The 18,234-nt window shown below is 44.1% G+C and overlaps 1 protein-coding gene across 1 annotated transcript in view; it reads left to right on the forward strand.

Annotated features, from left to right (window-relative positions):
• Positions 1–2,812: 2,812 nt before the first annotated feature.
• pkn2a (protein kinase N2a) overlaps positions 2,813–18,234 on the forward strand; it is a 28,940-nt gene continuing 13,518 nt past the window's right edge. Inside the window, exons 1-6 of the mRNA XM_063016985.1 lie at positions 2,813–3,103; positions 8,326–8,629; positions 12,411–12,544; positions 16,351–16,480; positions 17,201–17,346; positions 17,597–17,810. Of these exons, the coding sequence (XP_062873055.1) occupies positions 3,083–3,103; positions 8,326–8,629; positions 12,411–12,544; positions 16,351–16,480; positions 17,201–17,346; positions 17,597–17,810 (949 nt within the window). The 5' untranslated portion in view covers positions 2,813–3,082. The remainder of the gene's footprint in view (positions 3,104–8,325; positions 8,630–12,410; positions 12,545–16,350; positions 16,481–17,200; positions 17,347–17,596; positions 17,811–18,234) is intronic.

Here is an 18,234-nt window from a genome sequence, read left to right on the forward strand (position 1 = left end):
TTCTGCAGCTGAAAATCCGAGTTTTATCCTGAAGTTGCTGTCAGATGTTCCAGACGTTTCTTTCACCAGTTTTAACAAATAATCTTCCAGCTAATGACACAAACTCTCATATTTAATAATGTTTAAATGATCGAACAACGTAGAAACATTTACGAAATTTGATTACCTCAGGTGACTGTGCAGCTGTTAGCCAGATGCTAACGTAATAAAACTAATATACTGTACATTCGCTGCAGTGATTTATGCGGTCGTTATACAACCTCACCGACAGATGGCGCTATAACGCAGCACAAACATCTGATTTAAACCTGATAATTATTCATTACAAAGTTTAAAGTTTCTTAAAATGGTCAATTTCAATAAAACACTGAAATTTTTTTTATTATGTTTAATTATTAAAGGTTTGGGTCTTTTTGGATTATAGTCACTTTCCAACTGAGAATAGAATAAAATAGATACTGTAGAATAGAATAGAATAGAATAGAATAGAATAGAATAGAATAGAATAGAGCGCCTTTATTTGTCATATATACATATATAGACATACAGTACAATGAAATTCTTTCTTTGCGTATCCAGCTTGTTTGGAAGTTGGGGTCAGAGTGCAGGATCAGCCACTGTACGGCACCCCTGGAGCAGAGAGGGTTAAGGGCCTTGCTCAAGGGCCCAACAGTGGCTGAAGGCTACTTTTAGTTGACAGCCCAAAGCTCTACTCACTAAGCTACCACTGTCCCCCTAATAAAAAATAAACAACTAAGAGTGATTTATCTGTAAAACCCTACTACGAAAATATTAACATATTAATCTGTTAGTTGTAGTGTAAATTATTTTTAAAATGTTCATTTCTGTTTACTCCTATTTTTTATTCCTGTGAGCTTTGTAATAGTTGTTTTAGTTTTATTTGATTTACTTTTGCTTATCAATATAATAACTAATTACTCCGGTATTTAGGCATTGCCACAGCGGATCATTCTGGTTTGCATACCAGACTTTTTTTTTTTACAGTGGATGTTCTTCTGAAAGCACCCCTCTTTATTTTATCCGGGTTTGGGACCCACACTGAGAGTGCACCGCTACTGGCAGTAAAAAAAAATACAGGGCATAATGGAGATGGGTGCATGACTCTCTGTGCGTGATACGGATCTTCATATGAACTCTTCGGTCAGGAGTGGAGGTCTGCAGGAGCTGTGGAAGAAGCAAAATGCAATCTAGTAATCGGACAGGACTAGACTGTGAGGGGTGCGTTTAAAAAACTTAAAATTAAAAAAGAAGCTGAGCTGAAAAGCTCTGCAAAAGGGTTTCAAACTTTCATATTTCATAATAAATGTATGTAGGTCTTGATTTATTTGGTTTGGAGGGCAGTTGTAGCCTAGTGGTACTGGACTAGTAATCAAAAGGTCACTGGTTCAAGCCCCATCACTGCCAGGTTGCCACTGTTGGGCCCTTGATTAAGGCCCTTGACCCTCAATTGCTTAGACTGTATACTGTCACAATACTGTAAGTCACTTTGGATAAAAGCGTCTCCTAAGTGCCGAAAATGTAAATGATTTATTTGGCTGCTCGGGTGTTCCCAACCTGCCGAAATCCTCCCCCTCGTACTTCTGGCAACCCTGCTGGAAGTGCTGTTTGAATCTGGCAACCCACCGTGCGAGAGAGTAGCAGCTCTGCTCCAGTGGGTTCGGTGCGCACTGCGCCTTTATTTGTCATATATACATATATAGACATACAGTACAATGAAATTCTTTCTTTGCGTATCCAGCTTGTTTGGAAGTTGGGGTCAGAGTGCAGGATCAGCCACTGTACGGCACCCCTGGAGCAGAGAGGGTTAAGGGCCTTGCTCAAGGGCCCAACAGTGGCTGAAGGCTACTTTTAGTTGACAGCCCAAAGCTCTACTCACTAAGCTACCACTGTCCCCCTAATAAAAAATAAACAACTAAGAGTGATTTATCTGTAAAACCCTACTACGAAAATATTAACATATTAATCTGTTAGTTGTAGTGTAAATTATTTTTAAAATGTTCATTTCTGTTTACTCCTATTTTTTATTCCTGTGAGCTTTGTAATAGTTGTTTTAGTTTTATTTGATTTACTTTTGCTTATCAATATAATAACTAATTACTCCGGTATTTAGGCATTGCCACAGCGGATCATTCTGGTTTGCATACCAGACTTTTTTTTTTTACAGTGGATGTTCTTCTGAAAGCACCCCTCTTTATTTTATCCGGGTTTGGGACCCACACTGAGAGTGCACCGCTACTGGCAGTAAAAAAAAATACAGGGCATAATGGAGATGGGTGCATGACTCTCTGTGCGTGATACGGATCTTCATATGAACTCTTCGGTCAGGAGTGGAGGTCTGCAGGAGCTGTGGAAGAAGCAAAATGCAATCTAGTAATCGGACAGGACTAGACTGTGAGGGGTGCGTTTAAAAAACTTAAAATTAAAAAAGAAGCTGAGCTGAAAAGCTCTGCAAAAGGGTTTCAAACTTTCATATTTCATAATAAATGTATGTAGGTCTTGATTTATTTGGTTTGGAGGGCAGTTGTAGCCTAGTGGTACTGGACTAGTAATCAAAAGGTCACTGGTTCAAGCCCCATCACTGCCAGGTTGCCACTGTTGGGCCCTTGATTAAGGCCCTTGACCCTCAATTGCTTAGACTGTATACTGTCACAATACTGTAAGTCACTTTGGATAAAAGCGTCTCCTAAGTGCCGAAAATGTAAATGATTTATTTGGCTGCTCGGGTGTTCCCAACCTGCCGAAATCCTCCCCCTCGTACTTCTGGCAACCCTGCTGGAAGTGCTGTTTGAATCTGGCAACCCACCGTGCGAGAGAGTAGCAGCTCTGCTCCAGTGGGTTCGGTGCGCACTGCTCCAGTTCATCCCGCTTACTGGCGTGCGCAAAAAGTTCCGCAATGGGACCCTGTCGGCGTTCTGATGTCTCTCTGATCTCTACAGCGAGTAAAGGCTAGTGTGCGTCGCTCCAGAGCAGAAAACACGGACTGGGTGGTGGGTTGTGTGTTCGCACCCCATCTCACCCCCTTCTTCGCTGCACAGTTTTGGAATCGGAGTGGAAAGGCAAGATGGCCGTCGATCCCATGCAGGTACAGAAAGTTTCGCATGTTGTTAAAACTCTTTGATTGTTGGATGTTTGGTGAGATTTTGGGCAGGTCCGGTGTCGTTCCCCTGTCGTTGATCGGTACAGAAGGTGTTCCTGGTAAATCTGTGCTGGTAGATGGGCTCTGATGAAGTTAGATCGGTGGTTCGGTTCCTCTGTACCGCGGTACTGACTGTTATTCGCTCTGTCCGTTACGCGCTCAAACTGCTGGAACGTTCCGGTTGAAAACAGATCGCTGCTGAGCTCTGGGCTGCTGGAACTCACTGCTCTGGTTCCGAGTCTTTTTACTTTGTTTTGTTCTAGTGTTTGAGCTCTGAGAAAGATTCGGACAGCGAGTCTGGTTCTGTTATGAGTTCAGTAAACAGGAACAGAACCATTAGTGCTGAGATGTGTTTTTTCTCCTGCATGTTAAGCTTGGTGTTACTGTAGCTGTTACTTTTACTTTAACTGTTACGTTTGTGTTGTTACTGTTGATTTATTGGGATGTTGGTGTTATTTTGGTGTCTGTTAGTGTTACTCCCACCCTTGTGTAACTGATGTTACACTTACTATTACTGTTAGTGTTACTCTAGTGTAGTTAGTTTTACTGTTAGTGTTAGTTACTTTTAGTATTATTGTCAGTGTTACTCTTTTTCCTATGTTGAATAATTAGTGTTACTTTTGTGTAGCACTGCTGTTAGTGTTACTTTTTCTTGTGTCTAGCAGCTTGGTGTTGCTGTTAGTGTTACTCTAATATTGTGTTAAGTAACTGTTATTATTAGTTACTGTTGGTGTTACTCTTGTGTGATTTTGTTGTCGGTGTTAATGTTGCTGTTAGTGTTACTCTTTCTTTTATTAAGTAACTAGTATTGTTAGTGTTACAGTTACTCTTGTGTGGTTTCGTTGGTGGTGTTAATGTTGCTCTTTGTGTTACTGTTAGTGTTACTCTTGTGTGGTGTTGCTGTTAGTGTTACTTATTAGTGTTACTCATCTGTTATTATTAGTTACTGTTGGTGTAACTGTTACTCGTGTGATTTTGTTGTTGGTGTTACTGTTGTGTGGTGTTGCTGTTAGTGTTCCCTTTTCTTGTGTTAAGCAACTTAGTGTTACTGTTACTCTTGTGTTGAGTAACTGTTATTATTAGTTAGTTAGTGTTACTGTTACTCTTGTGTGGTGTTGCTGTTAATGTTGCTGTTAGTTTTACTTTAGTGTTATTCCTGTTCTTAAGTAGCTGTATTAGTTACTGTTAGTGTTGCTCTTGTGTTGAGTAACTTATTATTAGTTAGTGTTACTATTACTCTTGTGTGGCGTTGGTGCTAGTGTTATTGTGTTAAGTAACTGTTATTGTTAGTGTTACTTTTACTCTTGTATGATGTTGCTGTTGGTGTTACTCCTGTTCTTGTGTTGTGTAACTTTTATTGTTAGTTACTGTTAGCATTACTGTTAGTGTTACTCTTGCTCTTGCGTTGAGTAATTATTATTGATACTGTTACTCTTGTGTGGTGTCGCTGTTAATGTTGTTGGTGTTACTCTTGTTCTTGTGTTGTATAACTTTTATTGTTAGTTAGTGTTAGTGTTACTTTTACTCTTGTGTGGTGGTGCTGTTGGTGTTACTGTTAATGGTACTGTTAGTGTTACTCTTTCTTTTGTTGAGTAACTGTTATTGTTATTGTTACTCTTGTGTGGTGTAACTTTTATTACTAGTTACTGTTGTGTGTATTTTGGTCATTTTGTTATAGTAACTGACCAGGGCCTCCAGGGGTGAAGTTGTTGTAGTCTCGATGATGGTCAAGTGTGTTAATTACAGTGGGAAGGCTGATGTTTTGTATGTTTTATAAAGCATAATGTAGGGATAGGTGTATTAAACAGTACAGCCTCATGATCAGAGATTCATCCAGCTGGAATACCAAGAGAACAAACAACACCCGGAGTCTGCCAGTTAGTATGAGCTGAGTAAAATCAAAACACTGGAGCAGATTCAGAAAACCAGCCTACTTTTAAGTAAAAGACACTTAATGGTGTAAACATGAATATTAAAATGAGTTGACGTTATCTGATACATGAACGGTACTGACGACAGCTTTCATCTTAAAATGAGAAAATAAATTGGACACTATTCTGTAAAATGCGCACTTATTTCCAATGGAAAAAGGCCCATCAGATAAGAAGTTGGGTCCTGGTGCTGTCATGAACATTTTAAGCTTTTAATTTGGGCGTTTGAGAGCTCGGTGGTTAATCATTAACATCCTTATGTACAGTGCGCTCACACAGTACTCTGTGTTATTACAGTCGTAGCTTCAATGACCAGGTACTTTAGGGCCGAGTGGCGATTTTGGGCTGAGACTTGCCCCCACCTCCCTCCCACCTACCCCCAAATCCGTTCATCCTTAATCACAAGGAGGTTTTCTGACCGTCCAGGGGCATTAGAGGCACCGGCGGAACTGGTAACATAAAGCATAAACGTAAATTAGGGCTCTTCTGATTCACAGCATTGATGAGAAATTTGGACTGAGATACAGTTCATATTTTATTAATCAGTCGAGGTGTAACAAGGCTTTAACCTGGTCAGGATTCCTGCTCCGTGTGTGTATTAGGAAGTACTGACTCATGTTACTGCAGGAGATTAGGATGATAATGAGGTAATGGGGGAATCCTGTGTTTACTAAGCAACAAAGCTTCAGCGTCTGGGCTTTCTGAGCACAACATAAAAGACAAAGGATTAAAAAAAGCTGGACTCTTTCCCACAGAGCTTTTGGTGATGAGTAAGACACTGAATTGTAAAAACAAAAGTACGAACGGCGGAAGTTTGAGACACGTAGTGAGGGAAGATATTCAAGACCACCTTTGTTCTCTCCAAGACCTCAGAGATCTGTGATCGCTGTGATTACAGTGATCGTGAGTCAGGACTGAGTCAAAAGGGGGAGTATTTAAAGATACAATAAATGGCCAAAAGTATCTGGACACCTGACCATAAGTTCAAAAACATTTATATATTTATATTATATTTATATTTATATTTGGACCCCCACAGAGCAGGTATTATTTAGGTGGTGGATGATTCTCAGCACTGCAGTGACACTGACATGGTGGTGGTGTGTTAGTGTGTGTTGTGCTGGTATGAGTGGATCAGACACAGCAGCGCTGCTGGAATTTTTAAATACCGTGTCCACTCACTGTCCACTCTATTAGACACTCCTACCTAGTCGGTCCACCTTGTAGATGTAAAGTCAGAGACGATCGCTCATCTATTGCTGCTGTTTGAGTCGCTCATCTTCTAGACCTTCATCAGTGGGCACAGGACGCTGCCCACGGGGCGCTGTTGGCTGGATGTTTTCGGTTGGTGGACTATTCTCAGTCCAGCAGTGACAGTGAGGTGTTTAAAAACTCCAGCAGCGCTGCTGTGTCTGATCCACTCATACCAGCACAACACACACTAACACACCACCACCATGTCAGTGTCACTGCAGTGCTGAGAATCATCCACCACCTAAATAATACCTGCTCTGTGGGGGTCCTGACCATTGAAGAACAGGGTGAAAGGGGGATAACAAAGCATGTGAGAGAAACAGATGGATTACAGTCAGTAATTGTAGAACTACAAAGTGCTTCTATATGGTAAGTGGAGCTGATAAAATGGACAGTGAGTGTAGAAACAAGGAGGTGGTTTTAATGTTATGGCTGATCTGTGTACAATCGATCGCAGTGGTCGGGCTTGAACCGGCAACCTTGTGATTACTGGACCAGTACCTTAACCACTAGGCTACAACTGCTCTCTTCATGTGATCTTTTCAGCTAAAACAAGAGCTGCTTTTCTGAGAAGGCTTCTCACAAGACTGTGGGGATTTGTGCCTGTTCAGTCAAAACATCTGAGCACTGATGTAGGTCAAGGAAGTCTCAGCCGGTGTTCCGGTTCATCCCAGCGCTGTTAAGTGGTGTTGACACTGGAGTTTCTTGGTTTTCAAACTGAGATTTTCTTCATGTCTTTATAGAGCTCGCTCATGCTGGAACAGGAAAGGGCCTTCCCTAAACTGTAGCTGCAAAGTTAGAAGCGTATCATTTTGTTTATTTAATTTATTTAATAAAGATGGCACGGTGGTTCGGTGGGTAGCACTGTCGCCTCACAGCAAGAAGGTCCTGGGTTCGATCCCCAGGCGGGGGCGGTCCGGGTCCCTTCTGTGTGGAGTTTTCATGTTCTCCCCGTGTCTGCGTCGGTTTCCTCCCACAGTCCAAAAACACGCAGTCAGGTTAATTGGAGACACTGAATTGCCCTATAGGTGAATGAGTGTGTGACTGAAACAGTGCCAATTTGACAGTGGTGGGGCTTGAACCAACAACCTTCTGATTACTAATCAAAGTACCTTGACCTCTGAGCTATCACTGCCACCTGTTAGCAGTTGTTGTGGCTGAAACACATGAATGCCTGTTGGGTAACGGGTGTGTCTGGAACATCTAGACGTGAGAAGTAAAAACACACATACTGGTATGAAGTGGTCGCTCCTCTCAGATCCGTTTTCACTTCTGCATGATGCGTAACATGACGTGTAACATGCTACCTGTACGGTACTCATCATTTTTATTCTGATCACTGATGATCACAAATAGAATGAAGTTCTACGCCAAACAAGAAGTTGTTGGCGAGTGGAAACCGCGGTGAAAATCCTGCTAAGCTAAGCTTGACGATGCAGTTTGTTAATGATCGCTGGAAGCTTACTGGCCGACGTTTCCGCCAGGCTTACTTTCCTGATAAGCACACAAGGGAGTTGATAGATAGCACAAAGGCTCATGGAGACAACGACTGATCGTTCTGTCTTTCCATATTACATTTTGGGAAGTATATGGGTGGCACGGTGGCTCGATGGGTAGCACTGTTGCCTCACAGCAAGAAGGTCCTTGGTTCGATTACCTGGTCCTTTCAGTGTGGAGTTCGAGATAAAACAATACCACTGGCACTATGTCTGGCATAGCAGTCTAATATGGTAACTTCTGAGACCCAATTCCTGAGTTCAAGTCTCGTAGACCAGCCGCCGGCACAGTTGGTTGGATACGAAATCACGTTCTTGCAGCTGTACCATCAATAACTATCATCAATCTAACGTTTATTAGATCCCTCACTCTCACATGCACCGTTGCTACCAAACAGGCACTGCAATGCACATTTTTTTGGAGGAGAAGGTGGTTTTAATGTTTTGACTGATCACTGCTTAGTCGTTTGTCTATTTCCGTCCCCAGGGCGACCCCAGGGGTCACATGGTGTCGGAGCGTCTTGCCCTGGGCCAACCCCTGGACCTGTCGGACACCATGGTGCAGCAGAAGCTGGACGAGATCCGCGAGCAGATCAAACGCGAGATCCGCAAGGAGCTGAAGATCAAGGAGGGGGCCGAGAACCTGCGGCGGGTCACCACCGATAAGAAACGTGTGGCGTACGTGGACACCGTGTTGAAGAAGAGCAACAAAAAGGTGGAGGAGCTGCACCAGGAGCTACAGGAGCTCAATGTACACATCGTGGTGAAGGATCCAGAAGAGCTTCTCCTAGGTAAAGTCACAGTTTAAGAGGTTCTCTCGATCTGGTAAAGATGCAAAATAAATTGTTTTACCAGTGATCACAACTTTTTGTAATGCACTATATGGCCAAAATTAGTTTAGGTGTTTCTACCACAACCATTGCTAGCAGGTGCATAACATGAATTATATTAAATGAATATTCATAAAGACATGGATGGAGGAGTTTGACTTCCTACTGCTGCATGATTTTTGAACTGGATGTTTAACAAACTCGTTGTCAGGTTATAATCAATAATTAATTGTGTAATAAAATGTTAGCTGATCGGCTATAGTTGGAAGATGTTGTAATGAAAATGTGCCTTACAAACTCCTCTCCATCCATCTATTTATGTTCTCCCTCATACCATTAATCCATCTATCTATCTCTTCATAAGTCCATCCATTCATCTATCCAATCATTTAGCTATTCTTTACTTCCTAAATCCATTCCTGCTTCCATCCATCATCCATCCATCCATCTATCCAATCATGTAGCTATCCTTTACTTCTTTCATCCATCCATCCATCCAATCATGTAGCTATCTTTTTTTTTTCAACATACATCTGTCCATTCCTTCCTTTGTTGATCCATCCAGCTTTCCCTACTGCTGTCTATCTCATCATTTCTTCAATCCTTTCATTCATCCGTCCCTTCCTTCACTCTATCCATCTAGACAGTTGTAGCTCAATGGTTGAGGTATTGACCTATTGATTGGAAAGTTGCAGGTTCAATTGCTCATAGTGTATTTGGACACAATTGTAGTGGCTTCCATAAATTCCAGAAATGTACCTGTACCTGTCCAGCTATCCATCCTTAAATCCATCTGTTCTTTAATCCAGCCACCAAAAGTACTCACCTCTTACCACGTAGAGCTTTATTTATTTTTAAATACAGCCATTGCAGGACAGATGACATTATTCATGCTGCTGATAAACCAAACTGCTGATGTGCTGGTGTGTTTTATGTGCTCACATGAAGCTAATAAATATTTGTCTTTAAAGAATTTCACAACTAGTGCACAAACCAAACAGGGAACAGTCCGAGTACATTATGTTCTAGATCAGATCTAAACAACACTGCGTATTGGTTACCTCCTATCAGGAGTGCATGTTGTGACAATGCAGGACTGAAAGACTATTTATGGAAAGATTTTAGAAATACAGCGGTGGCCTCCTCCCCGTACCTGCAGACAAAATTACTGATGGGTTGAGAAGGCCAGACATGAAATGGCTGAAGTTTCCATGCACGTGTGCATGCATGAAACACAAACCAGGAGGAAAAACAACCAAATAATCGAGCCGAGGACGTGTGGTAACTTTTTTATCAGACACAGTAGCAGCGTGAAGGTCACACAGTGGCATTCTGAAAGCAAGTATGCAAGTCAAGCAACTGAAGGTTGAGCTGCCAAATCACCAAATCAGGGTTCCAACTGTATTCACAGCTTGTTTGTTGATACACCCCTAGTGTTCCTTCCCTCCAGTACAGTTTCAGAGACTTTTGGAACTATACTGTTGTTTCCGGGTGGCATGGGAGCAACCAAGTGGCTTGGAACTGTGACTGAATGCAGTGTAAGAAATTGGGGTCAGTTGCTCAGGGGTCCAACACTGGCCCTGTGTGCCCGTGTTTTATTTACATGACCATTCCTAGCTTTTTATGTTAGTAACCACTCTGATAGCAATACTCAGGACGTGTGTTGTGCTAAATAAGGGATCAGCGTGTGATGAATAGGTTTATTGTATATGTCGTAGGGAGCCGTTTTGGGCGGGTGAGATACGCTCTGTGTTTTGTTTTGATCTATGATCCAGAGCAGCTGTTTGAAAGGAAGTGTGTGCAGAATTAAACCAGATCTTGTTCTCGTATTATGTAGATTAATTGCCTTTGTGTTCGTTGAGTCTGGCGGGTGTTGGAAGAGGCGAAACAGGTTTGCTTTCGGTGCGCCGGAGTGGAGCCGAACGCTCGACGGGTTGCATGCAATTCCAGTCTGAACATGACTCAGTAAGCTCACCTGTCACCGCCGCGGCTTTTCCGTTATGCTAGGCGATCCGTTTGTGTTCGGCCGATCGAGTTTATCAACCTGTTCCTCCCCGAGGCGGCGAAGCGAGACAAAGCCTGGTGCGCTCTGCTCTGCACAGCACTGAAAAAATAACTCATCCACGCTACAACACGTGATCACGTCCGGGTGTCTTGGCGTGGTCTTCTGGTGGCGCAGGCTTCACCGCCCAGTGCCCACGAGGGGTCTCGCACTACAGGCTCACAAGTTCTGTTTTTTAAAAACAAGCGTGGGAAATCTAGATGTAGTAAAGGGGTGAGAGATTTGCTGCAGAGTTGCTCAGGATGAGGTTGGACCAGTTGTTTGTCACAGCGTGAGATCAGAGCTACACCACGAGGTCACGAATAAACAAACAAGCGCCCGTGTTAGTGGTAGACGGAGTGTTTAACAGGCTGTGTGTTAATTCAGCATAAATATTTGGGTACGATATCCAAAACTGTATCAGGATTAGAAAGCAGCAAGCTGGTAGATTGTCACTCAAACCACAAACTGTTAACCAGGGTTTGGTTTCTTGTTTTTGGTTTAACACCTATAAATGATCTAATGAAAACCTTGGTCTGACCAGCACTGATGTAGAGCCTGAACGCTGAAGAACGAAGAAGTAAGACGCAGGTTTTTGAGAACAAGTGCATCAGAAAATCACCACTGAGCGAGTGGACGAGACGGCCAGAACAGAAAAGAAGCTCCTGAACCACATTAAGTCCTGCACATTACGTTACTTTGGGTGTGCGATGAGGCGCCCACATGATGGCATTGAAGGTGGCATTGGTGTCGGACAGAACTTGTGGAAGGACGAGGAAGACCAGGAATAAGCTGGACTGGAGAACGTTGACCCATCTGTGCAGCCAACCATCAGAAAGCAATTATGGCGTAGTTGCTTTGACGTGACAGGACACTGTTAGCATTATCATTAAAGTCTATCCTGCATCCACTGGATAATTTATGGTGGATTAGTCAGTCGACGTGTTAGTTATGACGACCACTAGGGGGCAAGATGGAGTTATCTTCAGTTCTAAAGTTTAAAACAATAAGAAGAACGTTTGTGTTTGGTAGCATTGTTAGCGTGTAAGATAGCTGACCGCTGACCAGATGTACTCTATATGACCGTGAGCTTGTCTGACGTCCCATTCCAAAAACAATGGTGTTAAAATAGGGTGACCTCTGTGTGATCTATCAGGTAGAACAACAGCCGCTCTTCTGAGAAGGCTGTGGGAATTTGTGCTGATTCACTGATTGGTCAGTCGAGGTTCTGGTTCATCCCAGCTGTTGAGTGGTGCTGGGGTCAGGGCTCTGGGCAGCTTTTCTTCATGTATAGAGAACAGGAAAGGACCTTCCTTAAACTGTTGCATTTCCTAATGATATGCTTCCCAATATGTAGTGTATCGTCAGTGAAAATGATATTTATAAGCACATTAAAAAGAGGACGTCCAGTGTGTAGATTATACAGAAGAACGACTCTCATTTCAGTACCAGAGACTGGAGCACAGGATTAATATATTCATATTGCTGGACATGCTGGGACGAATGTAGGGAAGAAGTGTAACAGTAGGTGGATTGGCTAATCTAAAATGCTTCTAAAGGTAATTGACAGAATGTATGACAACCTGGAGGCACGTCCACAGTTTCTGGAATAGATTTCAGACTTTTAAGTAGCTTTGACGAGGATAAAGTTCCTCTTACTAAAGGCAAGTCGCTCTGTTTTCTTCTGTTAACGTTTATTAGAATGCCCCCTGACGCCGGACACGCCGAACAGCGAGAGCCGCCTGGCGGCTCTGAAGAAGCAGATCCACATCGAGCTGAAAGTGAAACAGGGTGCGGAGAACATGATCCAGATGTACTCCAACGGTTCCTCAAAGGTAACATCTCGCTTCTTCTTACGCACTCTTGAGAAACCCGAGGAACACTAGCGACCCGCCCTGCTCCCCTACCTGATCAGCTGCCTCATTAGAGAGGATTCTAATAACACATGGAGCTCATGAGGCAGATTATTTAGACACTCTACTTACGTCACCACAGTTTTAGCTTACTAAGCTAACACAGTTAGCCTCGTGCTGTTAAAACCAACGCTAGCACGCCGGCTAACGTCTCCCTCCGTGTACCGAAAACGCTTAAACTGTCCCTGACGCCCCAATTTACAAATAAACCCACACTCGTATAATCACACCTTTATACAGATTACACATCAATGAGAATTTATTTACACTTGAAAAGAACTCCGTTGGTTGCTCCGCATTCCGTTCGTCCGCCATGTTTGTAGTTCTTCACGAGAAAAGTCGTGCCGCACTGGATGCTGGGATTGATCTTCAGCGCCGAGGAGGCGTCGGACGCTCCCTCGTCAGATCATCACTTCGGAATTAAGGCGCCTCAGTAGGCGCATTTTAATTAATCTAAGAATTTAGACACGCCCTCTTTTTGGGTGCGACCCTCCCTTATTTTTCCCTTCATGTTTGGGACCGGCACTGAGAGCGCACCGACCTCCCACGGCTAGGCTGTTCTGTCCCTTTTCCCTTCCCCCCCCACACTCAGACACAGCCAATCAGGTCTGTAGAAGCCCAGCTGGCTGGCAGCACCGATAACATTGCTGTGTTGAGGTCAGTGTGTATAAACTGGTGCGCTGGTGCCTGCAGTTCTGAGCTCCGTGTGTGAGGTGTGGAGTGAGTCAAGCAGAGGATGATGTCAGCCAGGAAGTTACTGATAAACCGAAGCGTACACACACACTCACACACACACACACACACACACACACACACACACACACACACACACACACACACACACACACACAGAACAGTGTGGTGAGAACCTCAGGAATTTGGGTGGGTTTTTGTTTACTCGTCCTCGGCCTGTTTGCTCGTAGACTTTTTCGGTCGGGGCTCCCGGGGAGAATTTGTCGTTATCTTCCTAATTATGAAGCGGATTAATTACTGAATCTACACACACTACACACACACTGATACACACACACTACACACACTACACACACACACAGAGTTCACAAGTTCACCACACACTAGCTGTCTGATTAAAACGTGACTCCCCTGATGCTATGATTGATTTTTTTTAACCCTCCCAACTAGTTCTAGTTAAGTCTGACCCCCCCCCCCCCAATTGTATCCTGCTCCTGTGCTGCAGACCCCCACCCTGACCGAGGAGAGCCACAGACCCCCTAATGCACCCCCATCTGACACATGCACAGTCCCCAGCCACTTCTTTTCACCTGCCAGAGACGAATCACAGATAGCCCTGACCTAATTTTGATCCAACGTTCGTTACCAGCTGAAATTAAAGAACAGTAACCGTGACGACATCCAAGGGCGTGTCAAGTTGTAGAGGAAAGAGAAAGCAGCAATGGCGACACCCTTGAAGAGCGTGCATTATTAAAAAAAAAAAAGGCCTGGGCACTCTGTTGGTGCAGCGCTCTCAAGTTCAGACCTCAGCTGTGCTAATGACCTGGCCGGGCTGTGTCTGAGGGAGGTCGGGTTGGACACAGTGGTCGTGGCTATGTTCATACGGAACATACAGTGTATCACAAAAGTGAGTACACCCCTCACATTTCTGCAGATATTTAAGTATATCTTTTCATGGGACAACACTGACAAAATGACACTTTGACACAATGAAAAGTAGTCTGTGTGCAGCTTATATAACAGTGTAAATTTATTCTTCCCTCAAAATAACTCAATATACAGCCATTAATGTCTAAACCACCGGCAACAAAAGTGAGTACACCCCATAGTGAAAGTTCCTGAAGTGTCAATATTTTGTGTGGCCACCATTATTTCCCAGAACTGCCTTAACTCTCCTGGGCATGGAGTTTACCAGAGCTTCACAGGTTGCCACTGGAATGCTTTTCCACTCCTCCATGACGACATCACGGAGCTGGCGGATATTCGAGACTTTGCGCTCCTCCACCTTCCGCTTGAGGATGCCCCAAAGATGTTCTATTGGGTTTAGGTCTGGAGACATGCTTGGCCAGTCCATCACCTTTACCCTCAGCCTCTTCAATAAAGCAGTGGTCGTCTTAGAGGTGTGTTTGGGGTCATTATCATGCTGGAACACTGCCCTGCGACCCAGTTTCCGGAGGGAGGGGATCATGCTCTGCTTCAGTATTTCACAGTACATATTGGAGTTCATGTGTCCCTCAATGAAATTTAACTCCCCAACACCTGCTGCACTCATGCAGCCCCAGACCATGGCATTCCCACCACCATGCTTGACTGTAGGCATGACACACTTATCTTTGTACTCCTCACCTGATTGCCGCCACACATGCTTGAGACCGTCTGAACCAAACAAATTAATCTTGGTCTCATCAGACCATAGGACATGGTTCCAGTAATCCATGTCCTTTGTTGACATGTCTTCAGCAAACTGTTTGCGGGCTTTCTTGTGTAGAGACTTCAGAAGAGGCTTCCTTCTGGGGTGACAGCCATGCAGACCAATTTGATGTAGTGTGCGGCGTATGGTCTGAGCACTGACAGGCTGACCCCCCACCTTTTCAATCTCTGCAGCAATGCTGACAGCACTCCTGCACCTATCTTTCAAAGACAGCAGTTGGATGTGACGCTGAGCACGTGCACTCAGCTTCTTTGGACGACCAACGCAAGGTCTGTTCTGAGTGGACCCTGCTCTTTTAAAACGCTGGATGATCTTGGCCACTGTGCTGCAGCTCAGTTTCAGGGTGTTGGCAATCTTCTTGTAGCCTTGGCCATCTTCATGTAGCGCAACAATTCGTCTTTTAAGATCCTCAGAGAGTTCTTTGCCATGAGGTGCCATGTTGGAACTTTCAGTGACCAGTATGAGAGAGTGTGAGAGCTGTACTACTAAATTGAACACACCTGCTCCCTATGCACACCTGAGACCTAGTAACACTAACAAATCACATGACATTTTGGAGGAACAATGACAAGCAGTGCTCAATTTGGACATTTAGGGGTGTAGTCTCTTAGGGGTGTACTCACTTTTGTTGCCGGTGGTTTAGACATTAATGGCTGTATATTGAGTTATTTTGAGGGAAGAATAAATTTACACTGTTATATAAGCTGCACACAGACTACTTTTCATTGTGTCAAAGTGTCATTTTGTCAGTGTTGTCCCATGAAAAGATATACTTAAATATCTGCAGAAATGTGAGGGGTGTACTCACTTTTGTGATACACTGTAGCTCTGACCCTCTGGACGTGATAGATCGTTGTGTGAAATCCCGCTGCTGGTTGGTGAAAAGAAGCAGTGCCCATTGAGGGTGGGTGTTGGCGAGTCTCAGTTCAGCAATCTCACCCCGAGAGAGAATTTGAATTAATTGAACGACGTCTTTCTTCCATGATCGATTATGATGCAGTATTTTGGAGTGCGTCTGTCAGAATCTGTGTCCATTTAGTCAAAAGAGCATTTGTGAGGTCAGCATTGATGCCTGGCCTGCAATCGATGTTCCAGTTCATCTCATAGGTGTTCAGTGAGGTTAGGGTTCCGTATCTATATGGACCTCAACTAACCCTAATTAATTTAGGTCTCAATGGTTTCCTTAAATAACCAAGATGACCCCAGACTGCCCTCTAGTGGAAGGCAAGTACACACAATTACTGTTAGTAACAGGCTGTCTTAAAAATCCTGTTCCTTTCATCACTGCTCTACTGTGTGTGTGCGTGTGGGTGTGGTCGTGCAGGACCGGAAGCTCTTGGCCGCGGCGCAGCAGATGCTCCAGGACAGCAAGATGAAGATCGAGTTCATCAGGATGCAGATCCTCAAAGTCAGCCAGAGCCAGGAGCTCAGCTTTGACCACGCCCATCTCATTGGTAACGTCACCTCTGTGATCTCTACACTGCTTCCATCCACGTGTCGTTATATTTATATCGTAAAATAAATAACATTTAGAGCTGAGATGATACTCTGTCCTCAGACCTGGCACAAAAAAGTTAGAAGTAACCTCGTTTTATCTGGCAACCCAGTCTGGAGCGCTGTATGGAAAAGAGCTTCCTAGTGAGATTATTTACTCACTTTATCACAACAGCCATCTGTAGGCACGTTTCCAGTGCCACGGTGCCGGTGCAGGTACCAAGATCTGAACGTTTCGGCAGTTTTACACCGCAAAATCACCTTGCTGGTCCAGGACCAGCGAACCTCTGGCATAAGCAACCACCTGACTTTGGGTTTAAGTTGAAGGCCATAAGTGGCAAGGCAGAATGACATGATCCTGTACCAGTTACATTCATTTCTGCTTGTTCCCTTTTCTGTCCAGTGTGGCGGTTTTTGTACCTCTCATTAATTACTTGGACATTACTTGGTTTGTTTCCGTTGTTTTGACTACACCTGTTAGGGATGGTAATTACAAACAGACTCACTTCAGAATCAAGCTGCGTTTTAATTGGGTGTTTCTGTTATTTTGTCCCCCACCTGTATATGATGTGCCGATGTACCGATGTCAATTCTCTGATAAATGTATTTAATACCTGGTACGCGTATATAGTTTGCATAATTAATCAAAGAAATCAATATTACTGCGCTGTGTGTAACAGAGAAGCCGATCATCAGCCCTCTGGATCTGAGGGTGGAGGAACTCTGTCACCACGCCCGCATCGAGCACGCCGTGGCCGAGGGGGCCAAGAACGTCATGAAGCTGCTCGGCTCGGGTAAACTAGCCGAGAAGAAAACTCACTCCGAGGTACGACCATCTCACACACACACACACACACACACACACATGTGCAATCAAGGGTCTGTGTGCAACAGCGACTCCTGCTGTCGGGTAAATGCGCCTGCACAGTTGAAGAAAGAATACTTGGGTTTACACCTTGGTGTTCCTTCAGAAATGCTCAGCATCCACCAGTCTGGTAAATACGTGTCAAAAATGTGTATTGCTGATTTGTTTGCAGCATACTATTCCATTTTGTGTGTGTGTGTTTCTCATGCAGGCCCAGGCTCGGTTTAACGAGTCCAATCAGAAGCTGGACCTGCTGAAGTTGTCCCTGGAGCAGCGCCTGAGTGAGCTGCCGCCTCAGCACCCCAAGTGCAGCATGATCATGGAGGAACTGGTGTTCATGAGCTCGGCGGCTCTGAGTCCACGCAACAGCCTGATCTCCACCCCGACTCCGTACAGCACCATCACCAAACCCGCCGCTCTGACCGGTAATCAAACACAGAACATTGCGTAAAGGTCGACATCCTGCTCACAGTGTTTAACGTTGTGGCTTTGGAGTGCTCGTAGTGGTCAGCCAAGTCGTGATTGGTGTTTGTACTGGTGCTACAGGGCTGGAAACAGTCCATCACAGGACACACACACACACACACACACACACTTAGTGCAATTTCTAGTGGCTTAAAGTGGCCTGACTGCAGGTCTTTGGAAACCGGAGCACCAAAGGACTCTATAATAGTAACTACAGGCTGCTTTTAATGCTTTTTTAATTTGATTTGATTTGTTTGTGCATATTCTTGGCATTAAAAGGTTTGAGCCAGTCAAATTCCCCACACTGGCCGTTTTAGTTTGACAGAAAGCTCTGGTACCCAGGCGTTTTGTTTGACAAAATACAGCATAATGGTGCCTGATAAC

This window comes from Trichomycterus rosablanca, chromosome 20 (genome assembly GCF_030014385.1).
Source record: "Trichomycterus rosablanca isolate fTriRos1 chromosome 20, fTriRos1.hap1, whole genome shotgun sequence".
Lineage (NCBI taxonomy): Eukaryota > Metazoa > Chordata > Actinopteri > Siluriformes > Trichomycteridae > Trichomycterus > Trichomycterus rosablanca.